The following is a 22,188-nucleotide window of genomic DNA, read 5'->3' on the forward strand; positions in this document are numbered from 1 at the left end:
AGGACACGGACTTCCAGACATCTCAGAGGCCGACACGAGATCACAGCAAAGCTGAGACCCGCAGCCATCACGAGTGACGTGGAACCGGAACTCCTGGACACTGTGCATATTTGCAAGTGCACCTACTTCCCGAGCTTTCAGGAGTTGTGCATTGGGCTACTTGTAGTCCAAGCCCTGAGCACCATCTGCACCGAAGATTGTGGCCCTACACTCCACGAGTGTTCTGTGGACCTGCTTCTAGCATTTCTGCTAGAGGCCCCTTTGCGATCCCTGGTCCGTTGACTGGTGGGTCCCCACGAAGGTAACTCTTGTTTCTTGGGCTTCCCAGGTTGCTCCAAACGTGCCCTGACTCCCCTCCAACGGGTGAGTCCCTCAGACCTTGCTGGTGGGTTGCTGTGGGACAGCTCGAATCCAGCTCATGGTTGTCGTCGACACCTCCTGGTCCTCGTGGCTGAAGAGTCAAGCTTCACCTCCTGCACCTGAAATCACCCGACATCGTGAGCATCTTCTTGTTGCCTCCCTGGTCACTGGCTAGTGACCCAGACTCTGTCCCCTCTGCTTTCAGGTTCTTCAGATCTTCGATCCACCCTTGGATCCATCTGGACACTTTTCATCTGGTCTCCTGCAGCACTTCTTTGCAGCTCTCCAAAGGAAACGACGACGAAACCCAACACGAAAAGACACCTATGCACCCGGCTTCCCTGGGAGTACTTTGGTGCTCTCGTGGGTCTTGACTCTCGAACTGTCCAGTACTGAAGGGTTTTGTTCCTAGTCCACTCTTAAGTGTCCCTAATCTTTAAAATTCTAACCGCAACTTTCTCCATAGAAGTCAATGGTGATTTGCGGCTGTGTTTAGACACTGCACGCGTCCCCCGTGAGTCTCCTGCCTCCATACCTTGGGTGGTTCCTGGTTGCCCCAGCGGTTCTACAGGCTCTAGGCCTTGTCTCTATGTCCCTCGTGGTTCTTATACCACTTTTAGTATGTGGCTTGTGAGGCCCCTAGGGCAAAACATATACTGTGCTAATTTACTGTGTGCTAATTAAGTTTACTGTTTGTACTTTAGCCTCTAGCCTCATAAAGAGACTAAAGGCATGTGTTTAGAATAAATACATATATTTTTATATATACCTGGTGTGGTTCTCCTTTAATTTGGTCATTCATGAGATTATAGACTGGTAAAACAAGCTGCTTTACATTCCTTCAAGATTTAGCCTGAAGGCTGCTCTCCACAGCTACCACTAGGATAACTTTCTATAAAGGTTGTCTTTAAACCTACCATCAATATGGGTCATTTGGACTGGTGCAAGGTGCCCACTAGAATAGTGGACAGCATATGCCAGGCCAACTTCTCACACCGTGGATGTCAAGCATCCGGCTGTGTTGCCTGCTGGGAGCTGTATTTCCTCATCCAGAACTACAGCAAAACGGACTGAGGTCAGCTGTACTCCCACCAATGGGAGCACTGCAGCATGCTTAAAAGAGGGCGGAGGCACATCATGCTGGTACTCGCGGCATCAGAAGAAGGCATTTTTTGCCGAAACGCATCATGCCAAAGCTGGTAATAAAGTGGCTTCCGAAAAATCCCCTGTTGTGTCCTCCTACTGCTTTCTAATGAAGTGGTTTTCCTGTGAGATATATATATATATATTCGTGATACAAATGCTCTTGAGCTTACAGAGGGCTCACTGCGCTCACCTCACCATCCGGCACTCGAGCCTCGCGCTGCTTGCCTTTCAAGTCCCCAACTGTTTTGCACCATGCCCAACGCGTTTCGAGGCTATTGACGCCCCGTAATCATGGGTTGCTGTAGGTAAACACAGAAGGCTTTCCGTTTCATTCCCAATACTTTTATTTATTGAAAAAACGCCCCCAGTGGGCGTGGCTCACAGATAATGCCCTGAAGCATGATGGTCCTTGTGATCCTGGAAACGGCATTCAAGTCATTCTCTTAAATAGAGTCCGTGTTTTTCCAACATTCGGTTAAGCAATTTCATCAATGTCCTTGACGCCCCGTAATCATGGGTTGCTGTAGGTAAACGCAGAAGGCTGAATGCCGTTTCCAGGACCACAAGGACCATCAATAGCCTCAAAACGCGTCGGGCATGGTGCAAAACAGTTGGGGACTTGAAAGGCAAGCAGCGCGAGGCTCGAGTGCCGGATGGTGAGGTGAGCGCAGTGAGCCCTCTGTAAGCTCAAGAGCATTTGTATCACGAACACATAGACGCGGCAGCTCTGGCCGTGGCAGAGGAGCTCCATTTCCAGAAAGCTTTGAGGGCAGGGAAAGGCTTTGGAGTGAAACGTTTTCACTCGTGAGAAGCAGTGCTGACCTGCAAAGAACTCTGCTGCCTGACAGGTGAACCTATCCTACTCAAGGACATTGATGAAATTGCTTAACCGAATGTTGGAAAAACACGGACTCTATTTAAGAGAATGACTTGAATGCCGTTTCCAGGACCACAAGGACCATCATGCTTCAGGGCATTATCTGTGAGCCACGCCCACTGGGGGCGTTTTTTCAATAAATAAAAGTATTGGGAATGAAACGGAAAGCCTTCTGTGTTTACCTACAGCAACCCAGGATTACGGGGCGTCAATAGCCTCGAAACGCGTCGGGCATGGTGCAAAACAGTTGGGGACTTGAAAGGCAAGCAGCGCGAGGCTCGAGTGCCGGATGGTGAGGTGAGCGCAGTGAGCCCTCTGTAAGCTCAAGAGCATTTGTATCACGAATATATATATATATATATATATATATATATATATATATATATATATATATATATATATATATATATATTTCCAAGGACCACCACCTTCTATCGAAGTTGACACGGCGGGGCTTACAAAGTTCATTTATTCAATTTCGGCATGACGTGTCTCGGTATTTCACCTTTCTCAAATACCATCTATTTTGAAAGTGCCTCTGGTGCTAACAGTCCCTTGGTCAGTTTATTATACCACCCCAGTGCCTGAAGTAGAATGGGGCGCACCTGGGTCATGTCGCGCGGAATCACTACTGGCAGTTCGTTGCTTGCAGACTGCAATGCCCAGAATGCAGTTTGTTATTCGCGCCGGTGTGTGGTTCCGTTGTGCCGGTATTTTCTTTTCGTTCCTATGGTAGGAAGCCGGTTCAGAGGATGACCCTGTCGAAAGTTGTAGCACTGTGCTGGGCAATCAGAGTCTTTGTATCCCACACTTCCAACCCTACGATTGCATCCATATATATATATATAGATCACACACACACACACACACCCCCCTTCCCCTCTCATCCCTTCTCCATTTGGGAATGCATTGGGAGGAGCAGGCAGGGGTACCATGGACCATTGCCTGCTCGCCCAGAAGTCACCTGACAGGATTCACAAAGCAGAAGGATTGTAACACTTAATGCTGTCAGAGCAACACGCTCTACCCCACCCCCCTCCCACCTAGAACTCGCTTGGATGGTCCAGATAGTGTGACACATGCAGTAAACTTGAAGGAGTGCCATAATGCTGGGGGGTGGGGTGGGTGGGGGTAGAGAGAAAGGGTCAATAGATGTATAACAGTGTTGTATTATCACCAATACAATGAATTGTAGTATTTTAGTACATACAGGGGTTAGTTTCATTTTTGCACTAATCAGTAGTAATGTTAGCTTTGAAGTTTTCTAACAGATGGGCCCACTCCACTGAAATGGACTTTTTTCGTAGCCCTCTATACTCCTGCCTTTAAAGGGCTTCTCTTTCTGTCGTGGCCTAACGTATTACTTTGTCCCCACAAGCTCCCTTTTTCGGTGCTGAGTGGGATTTCCAATGCTGTGAGAGCATTCTTTTAGCCAATATTAAGGAGAGATCAGTGAAACGGCGCAGCACTGCAGCTTTCCGTAGTAGAGGGAATAACACCAAGAGACACACATCTATAGTAGACCATGAGGGTCTTTCCGATAATTGCGACAAACCTTTAGTAACTTTCTGCCAATACCCCTGCAGGGAAGGGCAGGACCATAGCATGTGGATCAATTCAGCTTCAGGCAGAAGCCAGCGGGGGCTATCCGAGAAGGCCGATGGATACATTGTAAGGATCCTATATGGGGTCAGGTATGCCCTATGTAACAATGAAAGCTGTATGAACTTGAATCGAACACTGTGAGATACTCGTTTGGGGTGTCCAAGTGTTTTGCCCATTCTTTGTCCGTAAGGGCGCGTGCTATATCCGTCTCCCGTTTCTCCCTAAGGAGTAGTAGCATAATTTCAAAGTGCTGTCTTAAGCTTCTATGTGAATGAATGAAGGAATGAAGGGGCATTTGTAGAGCGTGTGTCTACCCGGAGTCCTCCCAGCGCTAGGCAAAACTACTCAGTTAGTGGACAGAGCAGGATGGTATATTACGAGAATAGGAGGGTTTTAAGCTGTTTCCTGAAGGCACCGTGACTAGGTTCGTTTCGGAGATGGAGAGAAAGGGCGTTCCAGTGTCTGCCTGCGTTCATGGAAAAAAGTCTGCCACCGTTCCTGGATTGTTTGATTCTAGGAGTGGCGATGAGGTGAAGATCATCCAAATGCAGTTTTTTCCTGGCTTTGTAAAGTTGAATTATGGCTGAGAGCAGGGGCGGACCCTTACCCTGAAGAGATTTATGGACGATGAAGAGTGACTTGAAACTGATTTTCTCCTTCACCGGCAGCCAGTGAAGGAGGCGCAGGGCGAGTTTTGCAGAAGAGAGTTTGGGGGTCCCCATCAGCAGTCTGGCTGCATAGTTCTGGATGACTTGTAAATCGGTTAATGACCGAATTGGGGGCTCCCAAATAAAGCGCGTTACCATAGTCCAGTCTGGAGAGCGGGATGGACTGGACCATGGTTTTCTTGGCTTGGGGAGGAGCAAGGGGAGGACTTTCCTTGCTGTTCTGATGAGGCCGAAGCAGGTTGCCAATGTCTTGCTGACTTGTACTTGAAAGGTCAGTTTATTGTCTAGCCAGATGCCCAGGCTCTATATTTCTGGCTTAGGGATTGGGACTGGACCCATGCATACTGGCCAGATGGTTCTGAGTGCCGTATTATCAAAGTTGCCCAGGGTCATGACCTCGGTCTTTCCCCCATTTAATTTCAGGTGGGAGGACCCCATCCAATTTACCACTTCCGTGAGACAGGCTTTTAGGGTTGTGGAGTGAGGGGAGGATTGGTATGTAGCCATCTAACTAAGTGGCTCCCATGGCCCATTATGTGTAGCGCTTGTAACAGTTGGAATGTAGGGGGCTCACGTTGTTCAACGAGCCAATCCTGGAGGACAAAGTGGAGGATGCTGGCATGGGTCAAAAACAATGTATTCAATGCGTTATAAGTGAGCACTAACTCGGCATGAGGCATTATAGCTTTATCATTAAATAGCGATCCTACGGTTGTGATTCCAACATCTTCCCAAGGCGCCAAACTGTGGGATGATAAAATTCCTTGCAGCGTTGGGAGACCGCAGAGAGGAATGTTCGGGCATATGGGATGGGTGTATTAGTGTATTTCAGGGAAACTTTCCTATAGTGGAGCGCTACATGCAGCAGCAAGGGGATTTCCGTTTGTCTCCCGGGTTCTGGGGAAAGTAGAGCCTGTAGTGTTCTAAGTTGTAATTGGGCAGGTGTATACCCAATTTCGAATAAATAATGGCCAGCAAGACAATATGCTAGCCATTGTAACTGAGCAAATATACAATACACCTTAAAGTCTGGGGCTCCCATACCCCCCTAGTCGTAGGTAGTTGTAGTTTAGTAAGGCCGATCCGACATCGTCCCAATCCCCATACCAAGTTTATCAAAAAGGTATTTAACATCTTGAATACCCATGCTGGAACCACCACCGGGAGGTTGATAAAGTGATATAGGAGCCTCGGTAGCATCACCATTTTACAAATTGCAAGGCGCCCCGCCGTAGACAGTGGCAGTTTAATCCAGAAGGACACCTGTGATTTTAGGGAGTTCACCATAAGGATAAGGTTTCATCCCAACGTGTCGCAGGTATTTCTATAGATATGGATGCCCAGGTACTTATAAGTGATTGGTTCGACCCTGAGTTGCTCCTCACCAATTGCAGAGTGGGTAGGGTATATGTGTCATAAAACGAAAATTACTATTGATTTTGAGGTGTTCAAATGTAGTCCTGAAGTAATCCAGGAGAGTCGCCAGCAGATGCAAGTCTATCAGAATATCTTTAAAATATAACAACATGTCATCAGCATATAAAGAGACGGAGTGTGTATTTGGGCCGATCGGTATCTCATATGTTTTCATTGCTTGGCGCAAGTGTTGGGCAAGGGGTTCGAATGCCATTTCAATAGAAGTGGTGACAGGGGGCAACCCTGACTTGTCCCCTGGAATATGTGGTATGCGGGGGAAATGTGGTGACCTGTTTTTGCGCGTGCTTTTGGTGCGGTATAAAGCAACTGTATCCAGCGGCAATATGTGTGGGGGATCTCAAACTTCCGCAAGGCCGCTAGCATATATTGCCAACTCAGAGAATCAAAGGCTTGCTTAATATCCAACGACAGACATCCTGCAAGCGGATGTTGGGCTTAGGTCATGTGGAGCAAGCTGAAGAGATGACGTATATTGAGGGAGGTACTTCGGGGGAATAAAGCCACTTTGGTCGGTGTGTATCAAGCTAGGAAGGAGCGGAAGGAGACGCAATGCCAATATCTTGCTAAGTATCTTATATTCGGAATTGAGAATGGACAGAGGTCTATATGAGGAGAGGTCCATAGGTGGTTTTGTCAGGCTTTAACCTCTTCCGTGCTCATGACGAGCTCAGCTCGTCATGAGGCACACTGGAGCTGTGCTCATGACGAGCTCAGCTCGTCATGAAATGCTGCTTTCCAAGGTTTTTCAGCACAGGACGGGAAGAGCCATAGCAGCCAAGGTGTTAATAAGGAGGTTACTGTTGCCTCCTTTGATGTGGGGGGCAAAGTTTCCTCTTCTAGGGATAATTTATATAATTGTAGTAATTTGGGGACTAACTGTGACCCAAATGTGGAGAAAATTCAATTGGGAGCCCATCAGAGCATGGTGCTTTATTGCAGGCAAGGTCCCTGGTGGCCACACAAATCTCTACTAGGGTAATTTGAGCTGCTAAAATGTCACTGTTTGCATGCGAAATAACCGGGAGAGAAACAGTCGCCAGGCAGTCATCTATATCTTCTGGAGGGGGCCGCGTAGAGTTGTGTATAGTGATCATGGAACACCATATTTACCCAGATCTGCGTGCTTACTAGTTCATAACTGTTAGTGTGCACAGCCAGTATGGGCGTAGGGGAAGCTTGGGGCTGTATCATTCGGGCCAGACCTATCCGCCTCTACATGCATGCAGGCACTGTATGCGTGCAAGTCAAGTAGTCGCAGATGCTCTAGTAGTATTGCATATTTTACCCAGGCTTTTTGAAGCCTCTTCCTTCCTAGTGTGTCTGTCTGGGCCACTACTTCTAGTTTTTGCAATGTCGACTCCAATTCTGTGATGTCCCAGGAAAATCTCACGCCTGGTTCCAAATACCGCGCCCATGGGTACCCCCGGATTGTTACCTTAAAGGCCTCCCATTCCATTGATCTTGTTGTGGCTGTGCCTTTGTTAGTGGTAAAGTAGGAACTGATTGATGTTGCTATAGTATTTCTAAGTACCGAGGAACTGGATATTCTAAAAGTAAAGGCTGTAGGCGCAACGTTCGGATTGGAGAAAGCACACAGCCCCAGTTAAGGATCAACTCAAGCGGGTTGTGGTCCGATAGGGTCTTGCCTAAGTAGGTAATGTGTGGTACAATCGGGAGAAGGGTTGGCGTATGAAGAAATCTATCTAGGCGGGAGTGCAAGCAGTGGGGAGGTGAGAAAAAGGAATATTCACGAAGGTTTCTGTTGTGGAAACGCCAGACGTCCTCCAAGCCCCACCCCAACATCCATTGCCATAGGATCTTAGCTTGTTGGATCGGTATGGCTCCCGGTAGCAGGAGGTGCGATCGGTCCAGACCAACATCAAGGACCGCATTAAAATCTCCTCCCAAACGTCAAGGTTATTGTGACCATTCCGCTGCGGCAATTGACAAACGGGATACAATTGCTACCTGATCAGTGTTAGGTGCATATATGGACCCTAGTACTATCTAGTTCCTGTCTAAGGAGACGTGTAGTAGTACATATCTGTTTTGGTCATCAATGTTGCTACTTATTAGAGAAAATGGCACACCTGAACGTATCTACACTGCTGCCCCACGTGAGAATGCAGAATAAGTAGTCGCATACAATTGACCCGCCACCTTTTTTGCACTTTGAAGGTTTCAGTAGGCACTAGATGAGTTTCCTAAAGGTATACTATTTGAACCCGGCATCTGTGAAATTGGGTCAGTATTTTATGCTGATGTTGGATTGAGCCCATACCCCCTATATTCCGAGTGATGAGATTGTACGGTTTAACCACTCATGCCATTGAGGGACAATATTCAATAGAGAAACTATTATGCGGGGGCAGAAGTTCGGAGGCAAGGATCTGACCCCGCAACCGCCGTTGCCCCGTGACGGCCAGCCAAGGGCGCCGCCACCGTTCCCTGGCCACCACAGCCGCACCGACAGACAAGGCCTCAATAGGCCGCAGGTTCACACGTCCTCCCCACCGGATCCGCCGCACCGACGAGGGCGGACCCCGGATAAGGCAAGATGGCCGCAGCATGGAACACCATTGGAGCTCAAGCCACCACCAGCTCCAGCGCCGCAGTCTGTCCGGGGGCATGCAGAGCTCGCAGTTTGCCTCAAATCCGGGTGTGCTCCGGCCTGCAGTGCCACTATGTTTTGGCAATGGCACTGGGACCTTGGATGCCGCTAGACCGGTTACATGCAGGTATTTGTAGCAAATTACTTTTCCTGGGCCCTGAGCTTGTCGCTTATTCAACCCCATTTCAGGCTGCTGGCCACGCCTCCCAAGCAAACTAGGCTGTTTGCCCACCACATACTAAGCACGAGTGCAGAGGTTTGGGGCTAGGGTATGTTGACCAATTCGCATTTTTACCCAAACGAAGGTACTGACAGTTGTAGATGGTGCTGGGCCCTCAGATGAGTATTAGAATATTGTAAAGTATACGGAAAGACCTAGCTATGTATCACATATCTTGGCATAAACATGTTGATATATTTGTTTATTCTGAAATGTACAAATTAAGAAGAACACAAAGATTTTGATTACACAAAGATTGTATTGGACATGTCCCATTGCTTTGCTTGTGACTTTTTAATATTTTTCTTGAGGTATTTTTAAACAGTGTTTAGGACATTAGAAAATGCATCTTTTTGAAAAACTGAAATCTGCATACCTTTATTATCAGTGATCTGATTTGAAGTACAGCAAGCTTCTTATCAGGAAGTAAATATACTACAAAAAAAATATAAGAGCAATAATTAATTAACCATGTAGCAACTTTATTCTCAATAATGTACAAATAACTGCAGGATATTTAAAAGTATATTGCTAATACAGAAAAATGTAAACACCATGTTTTGGTTCTTTTCCTGAAAATTGTAGAGTGGCCAAAATCGGTGTAGGAAATGCTGCATTCATAGCGTTCAACAAGACTATTGTGCTTTTGCGGTCATGAATTGTGTCTTTCTGCTTTTTGTGCCTCTCTTTTTCTTTATTCCATTACATAATTCTGGGTTGCAAATTATTTTCAAGTAACTTGCTAGCTGAACAAAATCTGTTTTTTTTTTTAAGTTCCTCTCTTGAATCTGCCTTTTCAGTACGATGGCAACAGTGCCCGCTTCTTAAAAAGAACTAGCAAAAGCAATAAATTGGGACATGGTGAGCACATCCTTACCTCCAGGATTTACTGACCGGGCCCTCCCATGGTTTAAATAAAAAACACAAAGTGAGTAGCAGTATCCAGAGATCCTTTTCTTGATTCACAGTACACTGACACCTAAAATGGCACCAGGGGTGTGGTATGTGCACCAATATCATGGATCCAGAGTTCCATTTGAAAAGAGGGCAAGCTTCGACAACCCATGCCTCACCACTTGGGGTTTTGCAGTCGGAACTGTGGACCCCAGAAAGCAAGACACAAGTCAGAAAACCTTTCCTTAGTTTGTGGTACATGAAGACTGCTCTGGGTTCATGGAACTCCTGCAGCATGCAGGGGACACCAATCCAGCCCTGAAATTCGCCTAACATTTACTTAAAAATGGGGGGGTTAAGGGGAGGACTGGATCTGTGGCAAACACCCACGGATAAAAGGGGGGTTGGTTGTCAATAGAAGATGACCGTGGAGAGTTATGTTTAATGAGGGATGGAAAAGAAAGGAATCATATAAAAAATATATATAATTATAAAACCACATTAAATTCAATGAGAACCCTAAAGCTAGAAACTGAGTTATGTTCCTGGCTCGAACATGCTGAGCCAATGTAATTTGCAAGTCATGGTCGGGCCACTGGAATAATAAGATAGGTTGCTGCCTCATAATTTGCAACTTTTAACAAAAAAAATTGGTTTTAACTCAAGCGATTCACAAGTTACTAAAATCACATCGACATGTTTTGCCACGCGGTGGAAGGTCCTTTGCAAAGACTGACTGGTCACTTTTTTGTTGCTTATTGCTATGTTTGGATGTTAATCTAAGGTGTAACCTAAGCCCAGACAGTGTTAACAAGTGTAAATATTTCAAAATAATAAAAGCAAAATCCATTAGAAAATGCTGAATTATGCAGATTAATTCGACTTTTCTTGCCGAATAATTCAATCAACCCAGCCGCATGATTTGGCCCTCTCCTGATGCACAATTCCTGTGGGCCTGGTTATGGCATGCAAAGCACAAAACACGCCATGAGTGATGCCGCCTCTCATGCATATCAAATAGCACTGTGAAAAAAGGCAGTGTAGCAAGAGTTAAACATGTCAGACGATATCAGTTATAGTGTATGTTGTGTGCATTGCATAACCTAACTGGCAAAATTCAGTGGTTTTGCATGTTTGAGCCAGTACCACAAGTAGGTTGCTAATTGCAATAAATGTTCAGTAACAACATAATGTTTTAAACTCTTAAAAAAAACACAGAAAATTCACCAGTTATAGTTCTCTCATGTGACTATAACTTGTGCTATAAGGTAGCTATACCTTGCGCCCCACCATGCACAGTTTTCACATAAATAATTTGCAAAAGTTTGGAGTGATATTATCAATGATGTCATAGAAGATGTCATGAGTGATGTAATAACCCCTTCCAGGCTGATGACGAGCTGGGCTCGTCATGGCGTAGCCTCCTCGCACGCTGATGACGAGCCCAGCTCGTCACGTAAAGTGCGATATAAAAAAATCTCAGCGCAGGAGCGGAATTCCGCTAGCGCGCATGAGGTTAATTAGCACTGCATGGCGAGGGCGCGAGTTATAGTTACCCTGGGGCACGAGTTATAGTTACTGAACATTTTACCTAACTATACCGTTACCTTAACCTATGTTTTTTTCATTGAATTTCTAGGGTTTTTACTGTAAAGTAATATTTTATTACCATTTGTAAATCCAACCCCTGCCGCACGGCTAAGAAGTGGGAGTTTTGGCTGCAGCCTAGGTCCCCCTAGGCCTTGGTCTTGCACAGAGGGAGCTTAGACACAAGGCCTGGTCTGTGGCCAGGCACTGTGGCCAACCCCCGCCCCCCCCCCCCAAAGGCAGCAACTCCATGTTGTGCAAGGCCTTTGTTCGTGCATGGTGGGGGGTTGAAGGCTGGTCACAAGGCCTGCTCTCTTGCTAGGCCCTGTGACCAACCCCCCACATCGAGCAAACCTCACCATGGCCGTGCGGGGTGGGCAGTTGGCCAGGCCCTGTAAACAACCCCCCCCCCCCTTCCTCTCCCAAGGCAGCCAATCCCACGCTGCGCAGGGTCTTTGGCATTGTGTAGCAGGGGGACTGGCCGCCGGCCATGTGACCCCCCCCCAACTTATTAGGCCCCAGAGACCCCATCCTATGTAGCTAAAAAATGAATAAAGGGAGGGGCAGTGCCCCCTCCCTGAACCTAATTATGACCCAGGGATCCCATCCTCTGGAGCCAAAATATAATTAAAAGGAAAGTGGGCTTCGCAGCCCCACACCTTGACCCTTATTAGGCCCCGGGTACTGCATCCCCTGGGACGTACTTTTTTAAATAGAGGGGGCACCCCCTCCCCAAGCCTATTTGGGCCATTGGGACCACATCTTCCAGGGTTGTATTTTGATTTTTTTAAAGGGGAAATGGGCTGCATGGTCCCCCTCCCCGAGCCTCATCAGGCCCTGGGGACCCCATACCCCAGGGCCATATTTATTTTAGAGGGGGGCTGCGCGGCTCTCCTTCCCGAGCCTTATTCGGCCCTGGGGGGGACCTTTCTTTGATTTTTTAAGGAGAGGAGGACCACACAATCTCACTTGCAGAGGCTCATCAGGCCCTAGGTACCAACCACATCACCACCCAGTGCCTTATTTATTTTAAGGTTTATTTTAAAGGGGGGGGGGGGGGGAGGTCACGCGGCCCCCCTCCCTGAGAAGGGGGGTCATTTGCCCTTAGGGCCACCTATATTTTAAAGAGGAGGGGGCCCATGTCCCTCCCCCACCAAAGCTTTATTAAGTCCTAGGGACCCCATTCCCCAGGACCTTATTTATCTTGAAGAGGAGGGGGCCATTTGCCCCGTCCCCCCCCGAGCCTTATTAGGATCTGCAGACCCCTTCCACATATTTTTAGGTCTCACTGAGTCAGCGCATGCGATGCTCTGCGAGAAATTTAGTAAGGGGATTTCCAAAGTCCTACCAGAGGCTTGTGCTGGCCTCAAGCTTGCGTACACGCGCGCGTGCACGCTCGCAGCCGCCATGTGGGTTTCTGTCAAGGCCCACGAGCAGAGGAGCCATATGGTTTTCCTCTCTCGTCATGGGTCATCAGCTTTCAAGATAAGAGAGCTTTCTTTCACATTCCTGAAGCCGGTAGCTTCCTTGTTTTCTATGTGCTCAAGAAGCTTTCAGTGAGACAGAAAATATTGCAATAGATTATTGTGATCGTAGTAAGTCGTAATTCTTTTTTTTATCAGCCTTATTAGTTAACCCATGCATGCTGATGAATTCAGTAGTCACCTTTCATGCATGCTGAATGTATTATATAGTCCGCAGCCCTACATTTATTTACTTCACAGCGTCTCTTGCACACATTGTGCACTGATTGGAGGAATGTTTTTTTCATTCTACCCCTCTATCCCTCTTCTACCCTACTACCCCTCTTGTACCCCTCTACCCTCTTCTATCCTCAACTACTCTTCTACTCATCTACCCCTCTGCTACTCTTTTACCCCTCTGCTACTCTTTTACCCCTCTGCTACTCTTTTACCCCTCTGCCCCTTCTACCCCTCTATTCCTCTATCCCTCTACCCCTCTTCTACCCCACTACCCCTCTACTCCTCTTCTAACCCTTTACTGCTCTTCTACCCCTCTACCCATCTACACCTCTACCCCTCTTCTAACCCTCTACTACCCCACTACCACCCCTCTTCTACACCTCTACCCCCCTTCTACACCTCGACTAAGGGGATTTCCAAAGTGCTACCAGAGGCTTTGCTGGCCTCAAGCTTGCGTTCACGCGTGCGTGCACGCGCGCAGCTGCCATGTGGGTTTCTGTCAAGGCTCACAAGCAGAGGCGCCATATGGTTTTCCTCTCTCATCATGGGTCATCAGCTTTCAAGATAAGTGAGCTTTCTTTCACATTCCTGAAGCCGGCAGCTTCCTTGTTTTTTATGTGCTCAAGAAGCTTTCAGTGAGACAGAAAATATTGCAATAGATTATTGTGATTGTAGTAAGTCGTAATTCTTTTTTTTATCAGCCTTATTAGTTAACCCATGCATGCTGATGAATTTAGTAGTCACCTTTCATGCATGCTGAATGTATTATATAGTCCGCAGCCCTACATTTATTTACTTCACAGCGTCTCTTGCACACATTGTGCACTGATTGGAGGAATGTTTTTTTCATTCTACCCCTCTTCTACCCTTCTACCCCTCGAACCTTCTTGTACCCCTCTTCTATCCCTCAACTACTCTTCTATCCATCTACCCCTCTTCTACTCTTTTACCCCTCTACCCCTTCATCCCTCTTCTACCCCCCTATCCCTCTAACCCTCTACCTCTCTATTACCCCACTACCCCTCTACTACCCCTCTTCTAACACTCTACTACCCCTCTACCACCCCTCTTCTACCCCTCTACTTCACCTCTACCCCTCTTCTACACCTCTACCCCTCTTCTACACCTCTACCCCTCTTCTACACCTCTACCCCTCTTCTACACCTCGACTAAGGGGATTTTCAAAGTGCTACCAGAGGCTTTTGCTGGCCTCAAGCTTGCGTTCACGCGTGCCTTAACGCGCGCAGCTGCCATGTGGGTTCCTGTCAAGGCTCACAAGCAGAGGCGCCATATGGTTTTCCTCTCTCATCATGGGTCATCAGCTTTCAAGATAAGAGAGCTTCCTTTCACATTCCTGAAGCCGATAGCTTCCATGTTTTTATGTGCTCAAGAAGCTTTCAGTGAGACAGAACATATTGCAATAGAATATTGTGATTGTAGTAAGTAGTATTTCTTTTTTTTAATCAGCCTTATTGGTTAACCCATGCATGCCGATGAATTCAGTAGTCACCTTTCATGCATGCTGAATGTATTATATAGTCCGCAGTCCTACATTTTTTTATTTCACAGCGTCTCTTGCACACATTGTGCACTGATTGGAGAAATGTTTTTTTCATTTTACCCCTCTACCCCTCTTCTACCCTTCTACCCCTCTTGTACCACTCTACCCCTCTTCTACTCTTTTACCCCTCTACCCCCTTCTAGCCCTCTACCCCTCTTCTACTTCTCTATGCTTCTTCTAACCCTCCACCACTCTTCTACCCCTCTACCCCTCTTCTACCCTTTACCCCTCTTCTACGCCTCTACCCCTCTTCTACCCCTCTATGCCTCTTCTATCCCTCTATGCTTCTTCTATCCCTCTATGCTTCTTCTATCCCTCTATGCTTCTTCTACCCCTCTATGCCTCTTCTACCCCTCTACGCCTCTTCTACCCCTACCTAATTACACCTCTACCCCTCTACTACCCCTCAGCCTCTCAACGACCACTCTACTACGCCTCTTCTACCCCTCTGCCCCTCTTCTACCCCTCGGCGCCTCTTCTACCCCTCGGCACCTCTTCTACCCCTCGGCACCTCTTTTACCCCTCGGCGCCTCTTTTACCCCTCTGCGCCTCTTCTACCCCCTACCCATCTACACCTCTACCCCTCTTCTACCCCTCAGCCTCTCTACTACCCCTCTACTACCTCTCAACCCCTCGACTACCCCTCTATCTTCTACCCCTCTACTGAATGTATTGTATAGTCCGCAGTCCTACATTTATTTACTTCACAGCGTCTCTTGCACACATTGTGCACTGATTGGAGGAATGTTTTTTTCATTCTACCCCTCTATCACGCTTCTACCCCTCTTGTACCCCTCTACCCCTCTTGTACTCTTTTACCCCTCTACCACTCTTCTACCCTTCAACCCTTCTTCTCCCCCTCTTCTACCCTTCAACCCCTCTTCTACCCCTCCACCCCTCTTCTACCCTTCAACCCCTCTTCTACCTCTCCACCCCTCTTCTACCCCTATTTTACCCCTCTTCTACCCCCTAACCCACCCCTCTACCCCTTCTATCCCTCTTCTACCCTTCTACCCCATCTACACCTCTACCCCTCTTCTACCCCTCCACCCCTCTTCTACCCCTATTTTACCCCTCTTCTACCCCTCTAACCCACCCCTCTACCCCTTCTATCCCTCTTCTACCCCTCTTCTACTGTAATACCCATTTAACCCTTTTCTACACTTCTACACTTCTATCCCTCTTCTACTTCTATCCCTCTTCTACGCCTCTTGTACCCCTCTTGTACCCCTATCCCCTTTTTCTACCACTCTTCTATCCCCTTCTACCCTTCTATCACTCTTCAACCCCTATACCTCTCTACCCCTCTTCTAGCCCTCTACCCCTCTTCTAGCCCTCTACTACCCCTCTTCTACTCCTCCTCTATCCCTCAACCCATCTACACCTCTACCCCTCTTCTACCCGTCTACACCTCTTCTACCCCTCAACTACCCCTCAACCCCTATACTACCCCTCAACCCCTCTACCCGTCTCCTACCCCTCTACCCTACTACCCCTTCTACCCTTCTACTCCTCTTCTATCCCCCTTCTGCCCCTCCTCTGCCCCTCTTCTACCCCCTCTTCTACCGACTGTAACAAGCAAAGACACTGTCACGGCAGCCTCACTCTGCACCACCACAGCATCACTCTGCACCACCACAGCATCACTCGACGCAACAGCAGTATCACTCGGCGCAACAGCAGTATCACTCGGCGCAACAGCAGCATCACTCGGCGCAACAGCAGCATCACTCGGCACCACCACAGCATCACTCGACGCAACAGCAGTATCACTCGGCGCAACAGCAGCATCACTCGGCACCACCACAGTATCACTCTGCACCACCACAGCATCACTCGACGCAACAGCAGTGTCACTCGGCGCAACAGCAGCATCATTCGGCGCAACAGCAGCATCATTCGGCGCAACAGCAGCATCACTCGGCGCAACAGCAGCATCACTCGGCGCAACAGCAGCATCACTCGGCGCAACAGCAGCATCACTCGGCACCACCACAGCATCACTCAAGGCCACCACCGCATCAGTCAGCGCCACCACCGCATCAGTCAGGGCCAGCACAGCATCACTCAGGGCCAGCACAGCATCACTCAGGGCCAGCACAGCATCACTCAAGTGGCACTTTTTTATTAAAAATGTTAATAGCTCTGCCTATACACTTATAAGGCCCCAAAGGCGATACCTATTGGCTATACCAAGGTTTGTTTTTTTTAAAGGTATGGGGACTCACGCGGTCCCTCTCCCCAAGCCTTATTGGGCCCTGAGGACCCATCCCACAGCGCTACTACTTCACATAAAGGTGATGGGGGGGGGGGAATCCCCCCTCCTTGAGCCGTTAGCCTCCCAGGGACATCATCCCCTGAGCCCGCATTACTTAAAGGTGGGTGACCACCCACCATAGGCTTGTTGGGGGCTCGGGGTGGAGCCCCAAAGCCCCTGCGGCCTTAGTCAGCTCCCAGAACGCAATGGGAACCAGAATTACTCCTGCCTGCAGGGAGCAACTAAGTATGCTTGTGAGTTACTTAAGAGTGAAGTTTAGTGATACCGAATTTACTAGCTGAATTTTATACAACATTGTATTTGGACTACAGCTCTCACCTTGAGAAGCCACATTCTGGGAAGACTGTAGACTATATATAGATCAGCTTGAGGCCATAAACCACAAACAAATCTTAGAAGGGCTGAATAAGGAATTTAGGGCCTGATGTATGAAGGGTTTTCCCGTTTGCGAACGGGAAAAAGCCTTTTAAAAGGCCATTGCAAAATAAGGAATCATTCCCTATTTTGAAAATGCATTTAAGGAATCGCAAATTGCTATTCCTTAAATGCAATTCTGGAAGCAGCCAAAATGTGCGATTTGGCCTTAAGAAATCGCAAATTACCACTAACTTCAAGTTGGTGGTAATTTGCGATTTCCTAGAAAAATGCACTTTTTGCATTTTTTAAAGTGCTATGTGGCGCACATACATGCTCCTAGGGCAAGTATGTGCGCCACATGTGCACACATGCATATTTCAAGGGTGCAACATGGTGTCCTTTTGGCACCTTGCACCCTTGAAATTGCATTCGCAATTTGCGAGTACCTACTGGGTACTCACAAATTGCGAATGTCTTCCCATTAATTCATATGGGCCTCTAGGCCCATAGGAATGAATGGGAAGGTATTCCTTAATTGTAAATCCCAATTTGCGATTCGCAATTAAGGAATATGCAGGAATCGCAATTATTATTGCGAAACCTACATATATTGCATTTTGCGAGTCTTTAATAGCGAATCAGTAACATTTCCTAATAAGGACTCGCAAACTGCAATGATGATACATCTGCACCTTAGACAGGTTTGGGAATATAAAGCAGGAGAGCAAGAGAGTGAAAAAATAATGAAAACACTCAGGGTTCAAAAGTCAACACACTGACATTTACATTGTAAATTATGCTATTAGTAATAATGTAAGGGTATTTTATTTTTACAAAAAAAGGCAGCCAATGTTCCTCTGCGCAATCTAATAAAACTCAGGGGCACGTATTATGAAATAACACCAAGAGTAAATGTATGTTGTAGGGTGTGAAGGTAGGTTGGGATGTGGTACTTGTACCAATCTCAGGTCAAACTTGTTGGGACTTATGGTTATCTGGGGACACTTTCCAGTCATTATCAGGCTTACATATGTTAGATCTGGATAAGTATAATACAACAAACACATATGCTTGTAGTATAACAAAAATAGCTAGGCTAGCTGCATCTCCACCTTAAATGTTTATAATATAACGTTTTCCAATAAACCTTTGGTTTCCACATAACGTTATGATTCAATGTTTCATGCAGATCAAAGACAATATTATCGGTACCCTAGTGACTTATAATGCTTTAAAGGATAACTGAAAGCACAATTATCAAACTTGTCTTTTAAACCTCAGGAACGTACCTTCAGCATTTATACTCAGCTTTGAATTTGCTCCTGGATCAGAGTATGGATCACTTCCTGCCATCGGTACCAGGCAGTCTGTGTAGAAATAACCAACTTTCACCATCTTCATTGTAGATATAATGAGGTCCACTGCAAGCTGGCCAACATTCCCCACAGACACAGCTGGCTGAAATGGCAGAAAATGTAAAAAGTGAATTGACTCAAGACGGTCTTGCTTATTTTAGATTTTAACACATGCCCCTCAAAATGAGTTGCAACATCTAGTACCATTTGTGTACTCCGCTGTCCAGGAAAATATAATTCCCTTTATTTCAAGTCTTGGCACTATATATTCAGTGTTAAATCTTGTCAGTTCAGTTAAACTTTATTCGGATACAATACTACCCATAAAAGCACATGAAACACAAATTCATCACATTAGTTAATACAACAAATTTAAAATTCAATATGGAGATATCCAAAGTGCCTTGTGCAAAACTAACCATCATGCTGATATATACAATTATTAAAAACAATCCACAAATTATATCATACAGTGTCAGGGGTCCATCATAGATCTCCGCGCCCTTGTTGCGGTTTTGAGAAAAGTGCCAGTGCGGAAGATTAGTTCAACATAATCTAAATCTAGTATTGATCAGTATGCTACGTCCAGGGTGATTGGTCTTCTTTTGTTAAAATATGAATATAAAAACTGCTTAGAGAATTTGATGTAATATTTACAGAAAAATATAAAGTGCATAATAGTTTGCTCACTCCTCCCATCACAAGAACACAAGTTAAAATTGAAATTTGGGCTATAACTAAGTGGAAAGCAAATTGCAAATCGAAATGTACCAGCTCTTAGACGAAACAATAGGCTCGATTCCCAGCGGCTCATCGGTAAAGTCAGATACAAGTGGAGCGGATAACAATACTGTTCAATAGCCATGTAGTTACGCACTGTTGATTTCCTGGACTCTACCAACTCCCGCTCATTATTATATAGGGAGTAAAAATCATTCTGCAGTTCCTTTTTTGCAACTGAGGCTGCTAAAATATGATCCCGGAAGACGTTTTCTCTATTTATACTGCACAAGCTACTCAGCACACCGCTTAGCCATGGGATTTCTAGGCCCTTGTCACAATGTAAACAGTCCTTAATAATCAGCTGTGTCAAGGATGCCGCTTCGTTCTTCCACACTGATACCCACATAAGTGCCGGACGTGCCCGGATAAAATCAGTTATAAAATTAATATTGAGCTCTTTGTGACATATGTATTGGAGGTAGAAATTGGGATGCTCAGTAATTTTCTGCAAAACCTGTTTTCTTCCTGCTGGATTACTGAGCAGTTGACCGTTCCCCAGATCTCGGCGCCGTATGTGGCCACCGGGGTGCACTGAAGTTTATATATTTTCTGTACAGCTAAAAGAGCGCCCGTGGTCTTAGGACGAGGTAAACTTAAAATTGAATTGGTGGCCTTTGAGAACTTGCTCCTGGCGTGAGCTAAATGCTCACTCCAGGAGCCGTTTGCAGCAAAGGCCAATCCTAAATACACAAAAGATCTTACTGAAGTCAATTTTTGGCCATCTATTGTAATTGGGCCTATATCACGCTTCCCCGGACCACTACTCATCAAAAAGGATTTCTTAAAATTTACCCGCAGGTCTAGCTTTTTCATATAATTATAAAAATTTTGGACAAGAAGATGCAATGAATTTGGAGTACGGCCTATAAGAACCGCATCGTCTGCGTAAAGCAGCACAGGGATGGCCTCTTTATTAATATATGGGACATCTTGAGTAACCGATTTCAGAGAGGTATCGAGCCCATTGATGTATATGATGAAAAGCAGGGAGGCCAACAGGCATCCTTGTCTGACCCTCCTGCCAATATCAAATACCTACTGCTTATCTTGTTCCTACTGAAGTTCCCCATCACCCCTCCACTCGCCAAAATAAAAAGAATAACAGGGGGGGAAAAACTGTTGGTGGTGACATGTTCTCTTATGCAAGATCAGTTCGGAAGTGGATCCTCCTGAGGTAATTGGTAAGGGAGAACACGGATTGCCGGTCCCTTTGTGAAGCACTGCTGTTGGGGCTTACGGATTAGGGTGAGCCACGCACCCTTTCATCGGACTCACTGCCACCTCTCGCGTTTCCCGCTTCGCGGGAAACGCTCGCATCAGGGTGAATATCGGCGCTGGAAAGGACACTACCTTGCCCAGAAGGCATTGGGGCTAAGGTACACCATACTGCAACGCCCCGAGGAGGCGTATTTAAACACCTCCAATTCCGATGTAGAGGCGATATCACAATACCGACTTTACAGATAACCAAAGTGGTGTGTAAGCGATATCTCTAGGTCTCTTTACAAAAATACCGTCACGTGTAGGACACGTGTGTCACCACCAATGCCCCAAATTGAATCACAGTGCAGCATTATCTCACTCTCTGACGCTAAGATTCTCCCGGGGTTTTTTTCTAATCAACCCACATTTTTCGATATACATGGGTGCAAGGTCACCTGCTGGCATGAGTATACAAATGTTTCTTCTTTTCGAAACACGAAATACGAATTATGTGCATTCACAGACTTTTGCAACACAACGCGTTTATTTACAAAAAAACCCCGTTTTTCAAAACTTGGTAAACAACATTAGCCTCTCATTTGGTTTTTGGAATAAGAACTTATTTTACAGGTTATTAATTCAGAAGAAGGACTACCGGGAACCCCACTTCCTCTTTCGCCCGTTGGCCATCTTGGGTTAGCAGTCTAGCGTCTGAATCACACGAGACACACTGGATGACAATGCAACCTGTTTGTTTTTAAAGCCGCGAAGAGCGAGACACCAGTAATCCACGGAGCGGCACAGGGGTAGGAACGAGGCATTGAACTCAGGCGGTATATGTAAGTAATAGACTCTGACCACGAGTCTCTAACAATTTTGGTCTTGGAGGCAACAAACTATTTACGGAGGGTTCCGTGATTCACAAAAGGGTGCGGTTTTCTTTTACAGTCTACCGAACGGAAAACCCTTCGTCTGCCGGCTCATGGGGCATGAAACTTGTGTTCAACGAGTATGTATTAACATCTTTATTTTGCCCGGGTGACTTTACGCACAAAGCTAAGATGTGCATTGTTTTTTATCGAGAGTGTATTCGGTCTCCTATGAACCTTTCCTTTTTAGAAGTGCTGTTTGTCTGCATTGAGTGACGAGTGTGTGTGTGTGTATTCAGAGATGACATAGCCCACACAATAATGAGGCTAACAAACTGAATAATCAGGGGAGTGACACTATTCCACCCCCTCACATATGAAGCCTGTAGTGTGTGCTTCATGTATGTGATCTTGCCTACAATCAGTGGCATTGTGGATACTAAATTATGTGCATAAGTATCCAATACGAATATATTCATTGTGCTTTGTCTCTTTTTCCATTTTCTTTTACAGAGACCGCAATAGGTCAACATTTTTGACAAAAATATTGAGATATTACTATGTTTTAATGGGGCCAGCTCATGCCCCGTAGTCGAAACTAGCAGCCTATTTTTGCTGTCAGTTTGTAGGACAATAGGCTTACCATCTTACAAACCGAGCATCTCCTAGTAGGG

General features: G+C 46.4%; 1 protein-coding gene across 1 annotated transcript in view; it reads right to left on the minus strand.

Annotated features, from left to right (window-relative positions):
• Positions 1 to 22,188, minus strand: part of PSMG2 (proteasome assembly chaperone 2) — a 68,520-nt gene that overhangs the window by 38,573 nt on the left and 7,759 nt on the right. Inside the window, exons 2-3 of the mRNA XM_086965580.1 lie at positions 18,594 to 18,762; positions 9,301 to 9,359 (exon numbers count right to left, since the gene is read on the minus strand). Of these exons, the coding sequence (XP_086821706.1) occupies positions 9,301 to 9,359; positions 18,594 to 18,762 (228 nt within the window). The remainder of the gene's footprint in view (positions 1 to 9,300; positions 9,360 to 18,593; positions 18,763 to 22,188) is intronic.

This window comes from Lissotriton vulgaris, chromosome 4_1 (genome assembly GCF_964263255.1).
Source record: "Lissotriton vulgaris chromosome 4_1, aLisVul1.2, whole genome shotgun sequence".
Taxonomy (NCBI): Eukaryota; Metazoa; Chordata; class Amphibia; order Caudata; family Salamandridae; genus Lissotriton; species Lissotriton vulgaris.